This window comes from Callospermophilus lateralis, chromosome 11 (genome assembly GCF_048772815.1).
Source record: "Callospermophilus lateralis isolate mCalLat2 chromosome 11, mCalLat2.hap1, whole genome shotgun sequence".
NCBI classification, from domain to species: domain Eukaryota; kingdom Metazoa; phylum Chordata; class Mammalia; order Rodentia; family Sciuridae; genus Callospermophilus; species Callospermophilus lateralis.
In genome coordinates, this window is record NC_135315.1 from 61,061,957 (window position 1) to 61,081,172 (window position 19,216).

At 39.4% G+C, this 19,216-nt stretch overlaps 1 protein-coding gene across 8 annotated transcripts in view; it reads left to right on the forward strand.

The window, feature by feature from the left end:
- Prpsap2 (phosphoribosyl pyrophosphate synthetase associated protein 2) overlaps positions 1-17,321 on the forward strand; it is a 37,577-nt gene extending 20,256 nt beyond the window's left edge. For all 8 annotated transcript variants that reach the window (XM_076870515.1, XM_076870518.1, XM_076870519.1 and 5 more), the window contains 5 exons: positions 2,806-2,861; positions 10,703-10,851; positions 12,910-12,980; positions 15,423-15,569; positions 16,635-17,321. In XM_076870515.1, coding sequence (XP_076726630.1) covers positions 2,806-2,861; positions 10,703-10,851; positions 12,910-12,980; positions 15,423-15,569; positions 16,635-16,793 — 582 coding nt within the window. In that variant the 3' untranslated portion in view covers positions 16,794-17,321. The remainder of the gene's footprint in view (positions 1-2,805; positions 2,862-10,702; positions 10,852-12,909; positions 12,981-15,422; positions 15,570-16,634) is intronic.
- Positions 17,322-19,216: the final 1,895 nt, after the last annotated feature.

Consider the following 19,216-nt stretch of genomic DNA (forward strand, 5'->3'; position numbering starts at 1 on the left):
TGACTTTTTACTTAAGAAGTCTTTTAAATTTTGGTTTGTATTGTACTTAGATTTTTATTTTAGGAACTGTTTGTCTCACATGAATTATTTCTTTCTTCAGTAACTTTTCCAAATAACTTCCTTTTACAATACTATACTTAAAAGACAGCAGTTTATTGACCTCAAAAAAAAACTTTTTTTCTGGTAAGATTTGAGGCCTTCCCTACATTCCAACTATCAGTTTAGGCCCTCATAGTGAAAATGACTCAAGAATTTTGGAAAGAGGAAAATTAATAACTACTTATTTTGTTTCATATTATATAACCCCAAAAAATTAAAGTGCTAATTCAGAAGATAATATAGACTATAATTTCTTCTCTTCCCCCATTTGTTTATTGGTTTATTTTTGAGATGGGGTCTTGCTATGTTTCCCAGGCTGGTCCCAAACTCTTAGGCTCAAATAACTGATCTTCTTGCCTCATCCTCCTGGATAGCTGGAACCACAGGTGTGCACCACTATCCCTGCTATGACTTGTTTTTTGTTTTATTTGTGTTTGCATACTTATATGTAGCATACTGGGAAAAGGCCTTGGCTCAGTCATCTCAGGTTGTTTTTCTTAAGCTGGCTTATTTCTACCATTCAACCAGCTCCTGAACTTCTCATTTACACCATAATGACTTCTTCCTCCTAGATTTCTTGTTCTTTCTCATTACAACTGTTCCTCCTTCAAATGTATGATTTCCTGTGTAACCTTGGAAGAGACAATAGGCATGTTTTGATTAGAGTCCTTTTATTTGTTTTACTAATGGTTTCCTTGGTTGTTATATCTTCTCTAGGGTGAGTTTTTGCTAGTTGATGATGTTTGATGAGACAAGGAAATACATGAGATCATTTCAAATGAATTCTAAAAAAATAAAGAAGTGCCCAAGTGAAAATATGTTTTTCTGCCTTCCTTCCTGAGAGCATGGGAAGAGCTAGGCTTTCCTGTGGATGCACTGATCTGTGTGCTCATGACAGATGTCTACCATGCGGCCAGCGCAATGGTTTCATTAATGAGGTTCTTGGCATAAAAGTTAGCTAGCGAGATCGAAATAAACACACAGACTCAGTTACCTTTTTCTATGACCAGGTCCGAGACGGCTCCCCTCTCTGGTTCCCTCCTCTAACTGCCCGGCAGGGCAGCAAGGATTACTCAGGGCTAGCAGGAGAGAGAGAGCACGCCAGGGAGTAGCCTTTTATTGGGGAGCAAGAAATTCAGGGGAGAATTCCATCCAATGAAGGTTGAAGGGGGGGCCGCACTCCAAGGTCAGGGTCAGTGATTGGGCCTCCGGGGTCAGTGGTCAGTTACACCCCCACACGGACAGGTTCTCTCAACAGGAGAGGGCCGGGAAAGCTCCGACAAAGCCAGAGCGCCTCAGACCCTAACCGGGAGTCACCCAGTCACGTGTGAGAATGGCTCCCGACACAGATGCATCTGTGTATCCTTATGTGAATCAATTTTTTGTTCACTTAAAAAGTTTCTCATATGGTAGGCATCATACAGTGTGTTAGGTGTTATTACTGCTGATATTAAAACCATCTGGTATAATTGTGAGAACAAGAAAACACTGGAAGCCAGGCACAGTGGTGCACTGTGCTATAATCCTAGCAACATGGGGGACAAAGATAGGAGGATCACAAATTCTTGACAAGCTTGGGCAACTTAGACCCTGTCTTAAAAATGAAAAGTTCTGGAAGTAACTCAACGGTAAAGCTCCTCTGGATTCAATCTCCAGTACTACCAAAAAAAAACACGTATAATCCCAGCTGCTTGAGAGGCTGAGGCAGGAGGATCTCAAGTTCAAAGCCAACCTTAGTAACAGTGAGGCGCTAAGCTATTAAGACCCTGTCTCTAAATAAAATACAAAATAGGGTTGGGGATGTGGCTCAGTGGTGGAGAGCCCCTGAGTTCAATCCCTGGTACCAAAAAAAAAAAAAAAAATTCTATGCACTTAGACCTTGAAAATGGGTACATCTTTGACTCTAATCATCACTACATCACTAGCACATATTACATCAGTTCTCAACATTAAAAATATTTCAGGTAGGGTACCATAGCACATGCCTGTAATTCCAACAGTTTGGGAGACTGAGGCAGGAAGATTGCATCATGATGATGTTTGATGAGACAAGGTCAACCTTGGCAACAAGTCTCACACATGCTTCAGAATAAAAAATAGAAAAAAGGGCTGGGGACATAGCTCAGTGGTGAAGTTCCCATGAGTTTAGTCCCTCAGGAACCCCACCATAAGTGGGGTTGATACTTTAATTGGTTTTGTTAGTTTGCTTTTGGTTTTAGGCTCTTTTAAAAATAGTACAGGGCTGATTTTCCTTTCCAAAATTGGTTCATTCAGCATATAGTGACTACAATATGTTGAATAGTCATCTCTGGATCACAGTAATTTGAAATTTGACAGTTAACTTGGATTTGAATTGAGTGACTATCCTACTTGTACTGTGAAACTGCATGTAATTGGGAATCATGAGAGGATTTTCTATTGACTTAATAGAAGCCTCTTTATATCAGTTATTTGTCGGTGTACATATGTGAGCTAATCACTGATTATCCTATTTTTCTCTTAAAAGGAATCTCTGGGTCTCACACCTTAGTAGGTCGTTGGCATTCCTTCAGTTTCCCAAAAAGACTTTGTTTTGAACTTCTCTTTTTGCAAAACTTCCAAGGAATCATAGGACAGTTTGAGTCTTTAGGAACCTTCTTTTTCACTGACTGTCAGCATGACCTCTTAGAGACATGGTGGTAATCCCCAAACTCTTGTCTATCACAGATCCCAGATTACAGGAATGCAGTCATCGTGGCCAAGTCTCCAGCCTCGGCCAAGAGGTAGGTGGGACCTCATACCTGTACTTGGTTCAGCTTCTGAGGATGGTTCTGATCAACTCCCAGGAGTTCCCAACCAGATGTCAGTAGTACCCCTAGAAACCCTTCTTTCTCTTCCATGTACTGATTTTAAGATTATCCTGCCAACTCAGTTTCTCCACCCCACCCCACCCAGCCCAGCCTGTGACTGCCAGTTATATTTCTTGAGCAAAGCCATCCAAGTCTGGGGAATACTAATTAGCACCTCCTTCCCTTCCAGATGGACAAGCACTTATGGGTCTTAAAAGTCTGCCACTTAAAATACTGGTGAATATACCTGTGGTTGTTTGCTGCCTCTTATTCAAAGAACTAAGTGATTTATTAACAGAAATGTATCCAGTTGAGAGGCCACTTATTTGCACATGTTAAAAGGTAACATTTTAAGAAACAAACACCCTGAGCTATACAGAGTGGGCAGCCCCCAGTCTGTACTGAGTTATGTTTAGCCTGCAGTAAGTGCTGAGTCAGGGATACAGTACTTAAAATTGGATTTTGGATGACAGAATTTCATGTGGCATTATTTTCTAGAGAAGCCAGTCCATTGGAGAGGGAAAGAACAAAAGCACAGGTAGGAATAAAGGCTTTTTTCCTTTTAAAAAAAAAAGGTCCTCTAAAATGATTTTCCAGTTGAATATTTTATCTCTGTGGATCTATTGAGTCCTGTGGCATGAAAGAAGACATAAAGTACCTCCACAATGGGCCCAGGTGCTGTTAATATTAAAGAATGAGTGTGGTTCTTAGTAAGCCATGATTTCATAAATCTTACAGATAAGTTGTTTGATATTATCAATTAAGCCTAACAGTGTATACACTTAGTATATTTAAAAAAAAATAAATTGGTGTTGGGCCAAAACAATTATGAGACCCCATTCTATGGCCTACCTCCTTACCATATCCAGGCCTGTGTCACCGCCCCACGTACCTTCTGTAAGCTTTATCATTGGGTCTTTTCTTGTCCATTTGATTAAGTTGTAGGAAATCTTGATGCATTTCAGAATATAAACATTTCAAACAGCTTTTCTAAACATTTGTTTAAAGGCTAATTTTTACTTATTTTTCTTTGATTTTCATGCTTCTGAGAAACACATGATATATAATTGTCCCTTGGTATCTGCAGGCGATTAGTTCCAGGACACCCCTTTGATACCAAAATCCACAGATGCTCAAGTTCCTTATGTGAAATGGCATAGTATTTGAATATGACCTATGCTATATCCTCCTGTATTCTTTAAATTATGTCTGAATTACATATGGTTAAAACTTAATACAATGTAAATGCTATGTAAATAGTTAAAATAAATGACAAGAAAAAGTCTACATGTTCAGTATAGATGCATTTTTTTTTCCTCAAATGTTTTCAGTCCTTGATTGAGTCCATGGATGTGGATGTAGAACCTATGGATACAGAGGGCAGACAGTAACCATTTTGAAGGTTACAGTTTGCTGGCATTTGATGCATTTACATGTTGTGCAACCACTACCTGCCTCCAATTATAAAACTTTTTCATCATCCCACAAAACACCTTGTGCCCATTACACAATTATTCCCTGCCCATACTTCCCTCCATCTCTGCCTGTTTCAATTTGCCTGTTCTGAGTATTTCATAAATGGAATCTCAGTGCGTGGCCCTCTGTGACTGGCTTGTTTGACTCAGCATCTGTCCTCAAGGCTTGTCCACGTGGCGTGTGTCAGTGTTGCAGGCCTGATTTCCTTCATGGTATTCACAAGTCTGAGAGAGTTACTGCTAAATGCTTTTCTGCCAAGCATCTGGTGGCTGCTGGGGACAGCAGCTATCAGTTCAGTTGAGGTCAAAACAGCTTTTTAATTTAATAGTTGTTTTTTGTTTGTTTGTTGATGCTGGGGATAGAACCCAGGGCTTCCAGCATGCTAAGCACACACCCTACCACTAACCTACCATTAACTCCCAGTCACAGGTTATTTTTTTAAACTCCTAAAATTATTTTTTAATATATTTTCTAGTTCTTTGCTGACACCTATTACTTTGCATAGGCTTTCTGATTTTTCCATTGCTTTCAAGCATGTCATAATTATTCCTTGTCGTGTTTGTGTGTGTGTGTGTGTGTGTGTGTGTGTGTGTATGTGGTGCTGGGGATTGAACCCAGGGCCTTGTGCATGGGAGGCAAGAATTCTTCCAACTGAGCTATACCCCAGCCCCTGTCATATTCTTTTGATGGAAGCTTTAAATTGTCATCATATAATTCTAGCCTGTCTGTCCTCTTGGTATTAGCATGTGTTAATTGGCTGATTTCATTCATGTTGAGATTTTCCTGACTTCTGGTGTGAGTGATTTTCTTTTAGAACCTGGATATTTGCATCTGTCTTTATGTCTGGATCTTTTGTAAAACCTGATTTTTGCTGATCTCTTATTGACTCTGGTAGAGAAAATGGTGGGGGAGGTTATGGGGCTTGTTACTGAGTTGAGGAGAGAAGTTGAGGTTTCCCACCTGACCAGACAGATTGGGAGGGCCATTCTCCGCTGCTGAATGGGGGTGGAAGTTCAGGTTTTGCCATCCACAGACACTGGCAGGCTGGGCACTCATTACCCTGAGGGGGATGCCAGTCCCTCCATGAACTTCTCCTAAGCCAGAGCACTGAGACACAGGCTGCAGGTTATTCTGTGGTGTTTGGCTAGAACGAGGCCCTTCTTTTCCACTCACTCACCGAGCTGCCCTTTTCTTAGTCCTCTGGCTGGAGAGTGGACTTTGGTTGGGGCTTCTGTGGACTTTTGTTTGAAGAGCCAGTCTTAAAAGTGAAGGAGGAGCTAATCTGTGTGGTACCAAACTTTCCTGCAGAGGCTGCCATTGTATTTGACTGAAGTTTTTTTCTCTAAGAATTTCTTTTAAAACTGACTTGAATTTTTTTGTAGGAAGGGATTTAAAGTTAGATGAAGGGCTGGAGATTTGGCTCAAGCGGTAGCGCGCTCGCCTGGCATGCGTGCGGCCTGGGTTCGATCCTCAGCACCACATACAAACAAAGATGTTGTGTCCGCCAAGAACTAAAAAATAAATATTAAAATTCTCTCTCTCTCTCCTCTCTCTCTTTAAAAAAAAATAAAATAAATAAAGTTAGATGAATACTAAATATATATATATATATATATATATTTTTTTTTTTTTTTTAAACATTGCTGGGGATTTAACCCAGAGGCTTGCATATATTAAGCAAGTGCTCCACCAGTTAGCCACATCCCCAGCCCCTGAATACTAAACCTTAAATTTTGGGATATTTAAAAATTTTTGGTAAATTTCTTCATTTGACTCACTTTTCCTAAATACAGTTATTCTACACACACACACACACACACACACACACACTTTTATATTGATTATGTGGTACAGACCTGCTTCCATGAAGTCTTTATCATCCTTTTCTTAGAAGTATAAATCAGATTCCTCATGGGTAGGACCAGACCAATCAATATTTACTTATATGCAGTTGAGATTTTTTTAATACCACAAAAGGTTAAACTACATGTGCTATGGTAAAAATGTTATGCTTTCTACTGAAAGAAGCAAAATTTATCTTGAAGTAGAATGATTTAAGCCTGAAGTTAATTCCTTGACTTAACACTGTAACCAAGCTTTCTTTAGTGCACATAGGAAACCTGACAGAGGTGAGATTTCTGTCCCTCTAGAGAACAGGATTTTGCATTTTCCAGAGCTTTGCTCTTCATGTGTCATGGAAATGCCTTGGATGTGTCTTGTGTTGATAATACTGATGAGAATTTGGTATAATCTACTTTTTTTTCTTTTTTGTTTTTAGCTATTCTTGTAAACTGTTAGATAAGAGCATGTTTTGAATTTTTGGTATTGGAAAACCAAAACTGGGAGAACTCATTGTGTCCTTAAGACGTGAATATTTGCTGTGTACTAGGTTGTTAGGGTTGGAAGACAAAGTGAAACCCAGTATTATGCTCAGGAATCTGGCCAGTTGGGGAAGTGGACATGCTGTGGCTGGGGACCTAATGAAGCAGGGCACAAGGTAGTGAGGAGGAGGACATAGGTTAAGAGAAAAAATATAGAACATTATATGTCATGGTAAGACTAAGTTTTTTAAGGAAAAATGGGGTTGGCTACATTGATATCAAACCAACTAGAGCAATGAATATAGCTGGGGACAAAGAACATCTTTTCATAATGAAAAAGGGCTTATTTGTTCAAGAATTTGTGATAATCCTAAACATTATGAACTGGGAACATAGCCTCAAATGTATGAAGCCGACCTCAATAACTGAGGTTATTGATTTGTCCAAGATGATCATTAGCGATTCCATTATTCCTCTGACAATAGTAAATAAAACAAGTAGACAATCAGTGAGGCTGCAGAGGACTTAAAAGATCCTGTCAACCAGGGGGCTCTACTCCACAGTTTAGAACACTCCATCCAGGGACGCAGAAGATCCATTCTTTTTGAGCACACATATATTACTAAAGCCAATATTCTGGGACATGAAAAACAGCTTCAAATTAGAAATTATTTAAGACATACAAAATAAGTTCTGTGGCCACACTGGAATTAAGAATAATTCTAATAGTAGAAGTCTTGAGTGTGTGGTAACTAACTCGCACACTTCTAGATAACACATGGGTTGAAGAAGAAATCAAGAAGGAAATCAGAAAGTATTTAGAACTGAATGAAAATGAAAACACAGCACATCAAAATTTGTGATAAAAACTCTACTTAGGGAGAAATTTGTAGGACTAAACACTTGTAATAGAAAAGAAGATCTCAAATCAGTGATCTCAGCTTCTACCTTAAGAGACTTTCTAGAAAAAGAAAAGCAAATAAAAAACAAAATAAGAGGGGCTGGGGATGTGGCTCAAGTGGTAGCGCGCTTGCCTGGAATGTGTGCGGCCCGGGTTCGATCCTAAGCACCACATACAAACAAAGATGTTGTGTCCACCAAGAACTAAAAAATAAATATTAAGAAAAATTCTCTCTCTCTCTCTCTCTCTCTCTCTCTCTCTCTCTCTCTCTCTCTTTTAAAAAAAAACAAAACAAAACAAGATAAGAGGGGCTCGGGATCTAGTTCAGTGGTAGCGTGCAAGACCCTGGTTTCCATCCTCAGCACCCAAGAAGAAGAAGTAGAGGGGAAAAAAAAAAAGTAAGCATAAGAAAGAAAATAATAAAATTAAAGCACAAATCAGTAAAATAGAAAATAAACAGTAGAGAAAAGCAATGAAACCTGAAAGCCAGTTATTTGAGAGTAAAATTGATGAGACCTTATCCAGTCAGTCAGGAGAAAGAATAAAGATTACCAGTACTGGGAATGAGAGATACCACAAACTACAGGTATTAAAAGGATAATAAGAGAATACTATATTAAATTTATTCCAGTAAATCTGCAACTTAGGTGAAATGGACAAATTGCTTGAAAGACAAACTACCAAAACCTTCTCAAGAAGAACCAGGTAACGTGAATAGCCTATACTTACTGAGGAAAGTGAAGTGAAAACCTTTACAAAGAAAATTCCTTTTTTGCCTTTTTGGAGATGCAGCACAGTAGACAATTGCTCTGCCACTGAGCTACAACCCCAGATCCCCAAAAGAGAAAATTCTGAGGCCCAGATTTCAGTGGTGAATTCTACCAATCACTTAAGAAAGTAAGAATACTAATTCTACGTGAACTGTTACAGAAGATGAAAGATTCCAGCTCATTCTTTGAGACCATCATTACCCTGATAGGAAAACTAGACACAGACATACAAGAAAAGAAAACTACAGATTGATATCCTTATGACCATAGTTGTAAAAATCCTAAGCAACGTTTTAGCAAACTGAATCCAACAATATATAAAAGGTCAGTGCATCCTAACCATTTGAAGTTCATCCCAGGAACATAAGGTTAGATTAACATTTTTAAAAATTCAATAAATGTAGTTCACCATGTTAACAAACTAAAAAAGACAAACTGCATCATTATCTTAGTAGACTCAAAAAGCTTTTGGCATAATTCAACTCTATTTGAATGGGATAATTAAGTTCTATTCCTGATGAAAACTTTTAAGAGAATCTGAAAAACTGACAGCTAGCATCACACTTACTACTGAAAGACTGATCAATTTTCCCCTAAGATCAAGAATGAGGCAAGATGTCTATGTTTTGCTGTTACTCTTTTTTCTTTTCTTTTTTTTTTTGGTGGGGTGGGGGGGGCAGTGGGCTAGGTAACAGGGATTGAATCCAAGGACCTCACGTACACTAGGCAAGTGCCGTACTACTAAGCTACATCCCCACTTCCTAGGCAAATATATTTTTGGATATGACACCAAAAACTCAGTTCATGAGAGAAAAAAGTTGGTCATATCCTAGAGTATCCTAGTATATCCTAGAGTGTATGTTAACATAAGCAAAAAGTTTTCATTTTAAAAAGCTATTCACCATAGTGTTATATTTCATGCAAAATAGGTGGTTTAGCGGAGGACAGAGCATGGTAAATTATGTTGGGTCAGTAGAGCTAATTATACCGACTGAAATCATCAAGACTGTCTGGAAACAAGGAAATCTATGGAATATCAGATTCCAGTAGACATTAAGAAAATGAAAGGAGAATGCACAGATTGGAAGAAACTATTTGTAGAGCATGTATCTGATAAAGAATTGCACTCAGAATATATCAAAGAATTCTCAAAACTTCACAAGGGAACAAACAACCTGTTTAAAAAAAAAACTGGCAAGGGATAAACAAATTTTTTAGCAAAAAATATATATGGATGGCAGGTAAGAATGTGACAAGATGCTGAATGCCATTAGGAAAATCCAAATTAAACCAGCATGATGTACCACCACACACCTTTGGAATGGATTATATTAAATGACTGGCCATATCAAGTGTTGCTGAGGATGTGGAGCAACTGGAACTCTCAATACTGCTCATGGGAATGTAATATGGTATAACTACTTTGGAAAACAGGTTGGCCGTCTTTCGAAGAGTTAAATATATTGTTACTATGTGATCCAGCCATTCCTTTCTTGGGTATTTACCCAAGAGAAATGAAAGCATATGCCTATACAGAGGTCAACCCATGAATGTTCTTAGCAGCTTCATTTGCTAAAACAGCTGGAAGCAACCCAAAATCTATCACAAAGTAAATGGTTAAGCTGCAATATATTCATACAGTGGAGTATTACTCGGCATTGAAAAGAAGGAGTGAACTCTTGATAAAGACAGTATAACATGAATCTCCAAAGCATTATGTTAAGTGAAAGAAGTCAGACAACAGAATACATACTGCAGAATTACAAAGAAACACAAGAATATGCTCTACAGTGATGTAGAGTTCATTGTCTTCAGTGTGCTAAAGCTTCTGTGGGCATACACATATATCAACACTTAATGAGATTGTGCACTTTAAAAGTGCAGTTTCTCATATCTCCATCATATTTCATAAATCTATTTAAAAATTAATGCATAATACTTTGACAAATATTTGATGTGCTGTATCTCATGTGGTTCTGAGAGGAAGGTAAGTAGCCTGAGTAGTGACAGGAGAGGAACTGAGGCTGAGAGGCAATCACCTAACATAACATGTCTTAGATGATTGATTGCAGGTAAGACCAGGCTGCCACCCACCATTTGTGCCTACAGCCAGAGGGACGCATCTATTATGGTCTCTCCATACTTAATCCTGCATTCAGATATTCTGGAGGTTATTTTATTCTCTTTTTATCATTATTCCTTTGAAAACTGCATCTAACTTGTGTCCTCAGGATGCCCCCCCACCATACATGGGCAAAGAACAGGTGCTACATGAGTTTTGATTTTGCATCTAATGCTTTTCCTCAGGGCACAGTCTTTTGCTGAGCGCCTGCGCCTGGGAATCGCTGTGATTCATGGAGAAGCACAGGATGCTGAGTCAGACTTGGTTGATGGACGGCACTCCCCACCCATGGTCAGGAGTGTGGCTGCCATCCATCCCAGCTTAGAGATCCCCAGTAAGTGCTACAGCATCTCTTTGTCACTTTCCCCTGATTGTATAGCTAACTGAAGTGTGCATTTGTTTGTTTGTTGTTTTTTAATGTGAACTTTTCTTTTTGTTTTTTGGATTGGCATAAAAGCTGATTCATGCCTTTTCTGGCTGCACTATAATGATGCACTTTTGCAGGCCTGAGTAGTAGAGCCCTCTAAAAGCAGTTCATCCTGTCATTGCAAGGCCTAGGAAGATGTTCAAACTCTTTAGACTCCATGTGGTACTTTAGGAAATTTCATTCATTCATCAGTATACCCTAGAGTGTACTTTAATGAAAGTGAAAAGCTTATTATTACATAAAAGTTATTTACCACCGTGTTATATTTTATGCAAAATTTTGGACATGTTTAATTGATCTAGCAGAGGATAGGGCTTAATAAATTATGTTGTGTCAGTGTGGCTAATTGAGCAATGTAAGTGAATAAAGGCAGCATACAAGATTACACTCTGAGCAATGTAAGTGAATAAAGGCAGCATACAAGATTGTATAACGACCCATCTTAGCTCAGGCTACTGTAACAAAATGAATCAGGAGGGATGCAGCCATGAGAGCACACCATTTCACCTTCAACCCCCACCCCACCCCTGAAATTTACAGCCACCTCATTGCAAAATACATGCATTCCATTCATGGTGCCCAGTGTCGACTCCAGTTAAATCTTAGCTTAGTTTCGGCATTAAGTCCCAAGTCTCACGCAAAATCACCTTACTCACATATGAATGGGAGTCATCTGAAGCAAATTTCACTCCAGATGTGAACCTGCAAAGTTAAGCAGGTCATAGGTTTCCAAGCATAGTGGTGGGACAGACTTAAGCTGCACATTTCCCTTCCAAAAAGAAGAAACAGACGAGAGAAGGAACAGGTCCCAACCAAGCCCAAAACCCAACAGGGTAAGCATCATTAAATCTTAAGTCTCCAAAACAATCTTTTCTGATTCCATGTGCCACCTTCCTGACACACTGGGGCTGGACTGGGCCTGCAGGGCTCTGGGAGGCCCCACTCCCACATCCTTGCTGCATGGCCCCCCCATGGAGTGTTTCTCCCATGTCTCCCACTTCTCAAGCTCGAGCTGCATGCTGGTGGCTCTAGCAGTCTGGGGTCTCAGGGGCAGCCCTGCCCCCATGACTCCACTGGGCATTGCCCTAGTATTGGCTCTCCATGGCAGCACCACCCCTGTGCCTCTTTTCTATCTGGGCCCCAAGGCTCTCTGGGGCATCCTTGTTACCTAGGTGGAGGCATCCACGCCTCATGGCACACACCCTCTACAGCCATGGGGACGTATTGCACAGAGATGCCACCGTGGTTTACTGCCCATGCCATCCAGAGGAGCGTCCTGAGCCACTGATAAGGGAGTCCAGCAGCACTGCTCCAGGATGTGGGCAGCAGAGCCTATAAATCATCCTGTGCCAAGGTGCTTGAGTTCCATTGTGTCATTATGTCACACTGTTCATTCATCATTTCATAGAGACTTGAGTTGTTTCCACCTTTGGGAGAAAAGGCTGCCTTGTGCATTCATGTACAAGCTCCTGTAGGCACATAGCTTCCCTTGCTCTTGGTTTATGCTGAGGAATGGGACTGGTAATTGGTAATTCTGTGTTGAACTTTTGGGGGAACTCCCAGGGTATCATTAAAATGGTTAGGGTTAGGGTTAGCAATGCACAAAGGTTTCAGTGTCTCTAATGCTTAGTGCTTATTTTCTGATTTTTTAAATTATTATTATCACTGTCGTAGTCAGTGTGAAATAGCATCTTATTTTGATTTTGGTTTGCTTTTCCTTCATGTCTAATAATGTTACATGTCTTCATGTTTTCAAGTATTTGTATCCTTTGTACAATTTTTAATTGGGTTGTTACTCTTTTTTTTTAATTATTTATTTATCCCAGTTGTTCTTTAAGAAATTAGGGAAGTTCCCTTTTCTTCCTAGTGTGTGGGGAGTTTTTAATTATGAGACATTAACTTCTTGAAGACTTACTTTTACTTTTTAATATAGAAACTTTGCTGTATGTGTTTTATTCTGACCAGTGCTGATTCCTAAAGAAAAGCCCCCTATCACAGTCGTTGGTGACGTTGGAGGAAGGATTGCCATCATTGTGGTATGGAGACCTCTTTTATTATTATTATTATTAATTGGAGTATGTACCACTGTTATGCTGTTGACTTATTAACTGCACATATATGTATGATGGTGCAGCCAAGTAAGTTAAGTACAAAACAAAGTTGATTATAACTGTTTTAAAACACACACTAGGAGCTGGGGATGTAGCTCAATGATAGAACACCTATTTAGCATGCAGGAAGCCCTGAGTTCCACTCACAGCATCACACACAAACACATAAACAAAAACATATCATTTTATATGTTATAAAACCAATGTACACAAAGGGTGTACTTACTGCCTGTGTGGATAGTTTTAAAAAGACTAGAATGAACACCTGGTTCTCACTGCTCCACTTGAGACAGCCATGTAGCAAGGTGCTCTGGAATCCTTGCCTGGCCTTTCTCTAGCCTCTTTCTTCTCCCATTCTCAGGTTGTCACTAGCCTGAGAATCATCAGTCCTTGTCCTTACTTATCTTTATAGTCTGCATAACAACGTGTATCACTAAATGCCATATTTTTTTGCTCTGCTTGTTGACATGACCTCAGTTGATGTCTCTGTATACTCTTTTGTCCAGCACTGTTTTTGAGCTTCACCTGCCTACTGACGTGGAGTTGCACATTCTTCTTTTTCACTGCTGGATGGTGTTACAGCACTGAGCATACAGTTTTTGGTTTTTTTTTTTCTATTTCCAAATAATATTTGAACATTTTTGTACCTGTTTCTGAGTGCATCCATGTGTCAATTTCTAGGAGCCTGGGGTTGAATTGATGATCCTGCTACATGCACACTTGGAACTTTACTAGTGCTGTCCAGTATTTCCAAAGTGGTCGCAACAATTTTCCCAGCTCCTCAAAGGGTGCCCCATGTCTTCCCCAGTGCTTGGTGATTTTGTTTGTTCCTTTTTCAAATTAAAAATCTATCTCCAGTACAGGGTAACAGCTCTCTGTTGATTTATTATTTAATTGGCAAAAGCTATAATAAATCACTCTGAAGTAATTATAGAGTCATAGGAAGTAGGGGGAAAAAAAGTACAGGGAGGTTCTTTGTGCTCCTGAACAGCTTCCTCTGTCTTGCTGAATTATGATACAGTAACACAACCTGAAATTAACAGTACTATGAAGCACATAGCTCGTTTTATTTATTTTTGTGGTGCTGTGGGTCAAACATAGCACCATTAGGTAGCACCACTTACATGTCCTGTGTGCACACATGTGCGTGTGTGTATGTGTAACCACCACTGCAGTCAAGGTACAGAGCTATTCCATCGTCACAAAGCTCCTTGATGCCACCCCATCATGGTTGCACCTTCATCTTCTCCCATCTGATCCCTGACTCCTAGCTATCAATGATCTGTCCCCGTCTCTATAATACTTATTTTAAGAATGTCATATGCATGAAATGTATAGTTTATAAACTTTTGAGATTGATTTTATTTTTATTAACATGATTCCTTTGGGATCGCTCCAAGTCATTTTGTATTTTAATAATTTTTTCCTTTTTATTGCTAGGCAGTATTTTTGTGATATGTAGGTATCATTTTTCAACTGCTTATTAAAGGACATTTGAGCTGATTTCAGTTTTCAGGCATTGTAAATAAAACTGCTATGCACGTTCCTGTATGGGCTTCTGTGTGAACACAGTTTTAATTCTCTGGGTTAATGCCCACAGTTGCATTTGCTGGTTTGCATGATGGTTGCCAGTTTAGTCTCACAAGATACTGTTTTACCAAGAGAACTTTTAAGTGATATCTGTATTTTTTGATTATATTAATATCAGTCTACATCAGAAAAGAGTAATACATGTAAAATAAATACATGAATATTCATTCAACTCTAGACAATGCTTGATACCATAAAAGAACTCCAGGAACCTGTGGTCTATACATTAGAAAGCATTTGATAGGATGTCTTATTATTAAAAAACAGCAATCATTATTTGTTTTTCTCATTGTAAAAGCATATAAAAAAGCATATTTCTCATATGCTCAGTGAAGAAAATTTGGAAAATAAGGAAAAGTAGCAAGGAAAAAACTGAGGGATAGAGGCACAGTTCCATTACCTTGAATAAAAAGCATCTTCAAACAATTTCCCTCTGCATTTAAAAAATCATCCAAGACACACCTCAAGCACCTGCATTGAAGAAAGGGTATGGCTCTGGCCAGTCACATACAGGGATGGAAACAGCCCATTCCCCAGTGAGCCTAGGGTGTAGAGACTGCAGCCCTGGAAATAATGAGAAATAATTGCTGTTCAAGGAGGCAGCTTGTGGTAGAGGCCTGGAGGGATATTGTGGGGCCTGGTGACATGACACCTGCATGTGTTAAAACTGAACGCGGAAGATCTGTCACAGTACACTTAGGCAGCCCCTTTCCTTTGGTTGTCTAGCCCACCCTTGCAAGTGTTCATATGCCCTTTGCTCCACCTGTGATTTGACAGGATGACATCATCGATGATGTCGACAGCTTTCTTGCTGCAGCAGAGACCCTGAAGGAAAGAGGTGCATATAAGATCTTTGTGATGGCGACTCATGGCTTGCTGTCTTCGGACGCCCCCCGGCTGATTGAAGAGTCTGCCATTGATGAGGTAATGGGCCCTGGTTAATGTGGGTGCACTTGCCCGGGCATTGGCATCTCCAAAATCTGAGGCACAGAGAGTTGGTACAAGAGGATGCTCATTTGTGCTAAAAATGAATTTAAACATGGGTTAAAGTTGCATTTCATTGACTATAAGCAGCTTGAATACCACTTTTTTTTAAAAAAATCACAGCTTTGTGACATAAATTTTGCATATCATAGAATTCATTCACTTAAAGTATACAATCTGATGGTTTTTAGAGAATCCAAAATTGTGTAATGATTACCACAGAAGTGAGATCATACAGTATGTCATCACTTGAGATTAGCTTCTTTACTTAGCATAATATTTTTAAGGTTCATTCATTTTGTAGCATGGATCAATACTTGGTTCCTTTTTATGACTGAATAATATTCTGTGGTATGTGCTACATTTTGTTTCTCCATCAATTGCTGGAAACTTGAGATCAGTTTGTACTTTTTTACTATTATGAACAATAGTGCTATGAACCTTGATGTATAAGTTTTTGTGTGGATGTGTTTTCAGCTCTCCTGGCTACATATTCCTAGGAGAGAGATTGCTAGTTTATATGGTAACTTAATATGTAAACTTTTAAGGTGCTACTAGACAGGTTTCTAAAGCAGCTTAAGCAACTCACAGTCCTAACAGCAGTGAGGGGTCTCCAGTTTCTCCACATCCTCCCCAGCACTTGTTATCATCTGTGTTTTTAGCCATAACTATCCTAGTAGGTGTGAAGTTATCAAATCTTAACCCAAGAGACACGGATAGCTTCACGTTGATTGGAAAGCTTATTGAAAGGAGGGGAGACCACTCTGCCCCCGTCCTGTTAAGTAGGACCTCATATATTTGAAAATACATCACGTTTTCAGATCAAGCCATGCTGCTTAGCTTTTAGTTTTCGATTGTTTAGTGTTCTTTTCGTTTTCTGCAGTGCTGGGCACGGAACCCAAGGCTCATACATGTCAAACCCGCTGTCTTATCACTGAGCTACACCCCCAGCCCCAGAAGCTACTTGACTTTCTGATGCTCTTGGTTTTTCCTCTTGATTCTTAGGTGGTGGTTACCAATACAATTCCACATGAAATTCAGAAGCTTCAGTGTCCCAAGATCAAAACTGTGGATATCAGCATGATACTCTCAGAAGCCATCCGTCGAATTCACAATGGAGAGTCTATGTCCTACCTTTTCAGAAACATAGGCTTAGATGACTAAAAGGCTGTCCTTTTTAAAACTCCCAAGGGCCAAACTGGAAGCACAGGCATGAATGCTGTGAGGACCCTTCTGGCTAGGGCTGGATGTACTTGACAGAACCCTGTGCTGCTGTTCCTCACCCCTCCCCCCACCCCTCCCCATGGATTCCTGGGAAGACAGACAAAACTTTTTATGTCTGGTTGGGTATTTGAGTTTTGGGAGCAATTTTTATAAAAGAAAAACTATTCTCCTCTTAAATAAGTTAAAATGTGGTTGTTTTTAGTGTAACTATTAAAAAAAACTTTGGAATAAGATTCTTAAGCCTACAAACAGCCTTTTTCCAAAGTTGCTTGAGCCAAGTGTCCAAAAATGTTCAAATAATTTACTCTGATACCTGCTATTGAAAAGCCAAAAAGATTATACTGTTGACTCAAGTAAATGATGTTTTTAGAAATGCTTTTATAGACAAGCATATGGAATATGTGGTTGTATTTATTTTCTGCAACAAAAGAAGGAATAAAAATTTGTGTTTGTGTGTGTTTTTTAAAATTGTGTTTGGACAGTTGTTCTATAACTAAAATAAAATGTAAGCAGAATATATGTGCTATGGATGCTGAAATGTTCATCAGCTTGTTAAGTTTTCTGCATAAATTTGCAGAAGGTACAGTAGCCTCCTTGGAGGTAGGTAGCCTCTTAGCAGGGCAGTGCTCCCTATTCTGATGATTGATTGGAGACCCTGCAAGTTACGATGTGAAGTCACTTGACTGAGGCAGAAGTTTGAATCTCAGGACGAAATGTGATGGAGGGGGCATGAGCAGCCCTCTGCATCTGGCTTTGCCTCCTTTACTAGAACATAACAGTGGCATCAGTATATGCCACTGCAGGCCCTGGGGCCGGGGGGGGGGGGTGACACGCTCTGAGATAGGGGAGCATAATAAATGGAAAATAATGGGAACTTTGTCCGTGTCAAGGGTCTACAGATTGTCTAATTTTAAAGTTTCAAGTTTAGAACTCCGACCTTCTCCCTTAGAGTATAGCAGATAGGCTTCTAAGGAATGCTGGGACTCCAGAGGTAGGCCAGTGGATGAGGATTTTCTTTAGGCTGCTCTCAATGGCACTGCCAGCCAATCCAGGGAGGAAGCATAGACTTTCTCACAAGAAAGAAACCTTTTTTTCTGCCTGTCAAAATCTGGACTAAAATAGCAGTTGATTTAGCACAAAATTAAGATGAGTCACTGTTTTCCATAGTGGGATTTCTCAGTGACCCTCAGAAAGCAGTAACTCAGGTTTGCCAGAGCAAGCCTGGGATCCCATGTGTGCAGAAGCACTAAAGACTTAGAAGCTGCCCTGAGCAGCTCCTCCAACACCAAGTGGTGCCCACCACCAAGTGGTGCCCACCATGCCATTTTAGTTAAAAAAAAAAAAAAAATGTGGCGGCATATGCCGGAATCCCAGCAGCTCAGGAAGTTGAGGCAGGAGGATTGTGAGTTCAAAGCCAGTCTTAGCAATTTAGTGAGACTGTCTCAAAAATAAAAAGGGCTGGGGATGTGGCTCAGTGGTTAAGCACCTCTGGGTTCGATCCCTGATGCCAACAACAAAAAAAAAGCTTGGAAAATGGTGTTTCAATCCCCCTAAGTTTTCAAATTCAATTAATGATAGAACCATTAGCTTTGAAGAAGTGCCCTTGCCTTTATGAATATGTCCCTAGAAATTGAAAACCATGATCTTCACAAATAAATGGGATTTAAGAATACTACATTGGGATAATAGTAACTTCTCAATATTGTAAAAAGCTACCTATGCTAAGCTCAAGGCCAACATCATTCTAAATAGAGAAAATTGAAAGCATTCCCTCTAAAACCTAGAACAAGACAGGGATGCCCTCTTTCACCACTTCTATTTAACATAGTCCTTGAAACTCTAGCCAGAGCAATTAGACAAAATTTAAAGGGTAAAGATAGGAAAGAGGAACTCAAAACTTTTTATCACTATTTGTTGATGACATGATCCTATACTTAGAGAATTTAAAAAATTCCACCAGAAAACTTCTAGAACTAATAAGTGAATTCAGCCAAGTTTCAGGAGGATATAAAATCAATATCCATAAATCAAATGCAATTCTATATATCAATAATGAATTTTTTAAAAGTGATCCAATTTATGCTGTTTACAAGAGTCTTGCTTGGTTTAGCTCCCAAGACACAAATAGGTTGAAAGTGAAAGGATAGAAAAAGATACTGATGCAAAGAGTAGCTATAGTTAAACGTGGTTGCACAAATATCAGACAAAAGAACCCTTAAGACAAATGTTGCTGCAAGAGATAATGGCATTACCTAATAATAAAGAGGGACAATCCATCAAGAAGATGGAATAATTATATATGCATCTAAAAATAGAACCCCAAAATATATGAAGGAAAAAAAAACTGACAGAATTGAAGGAAT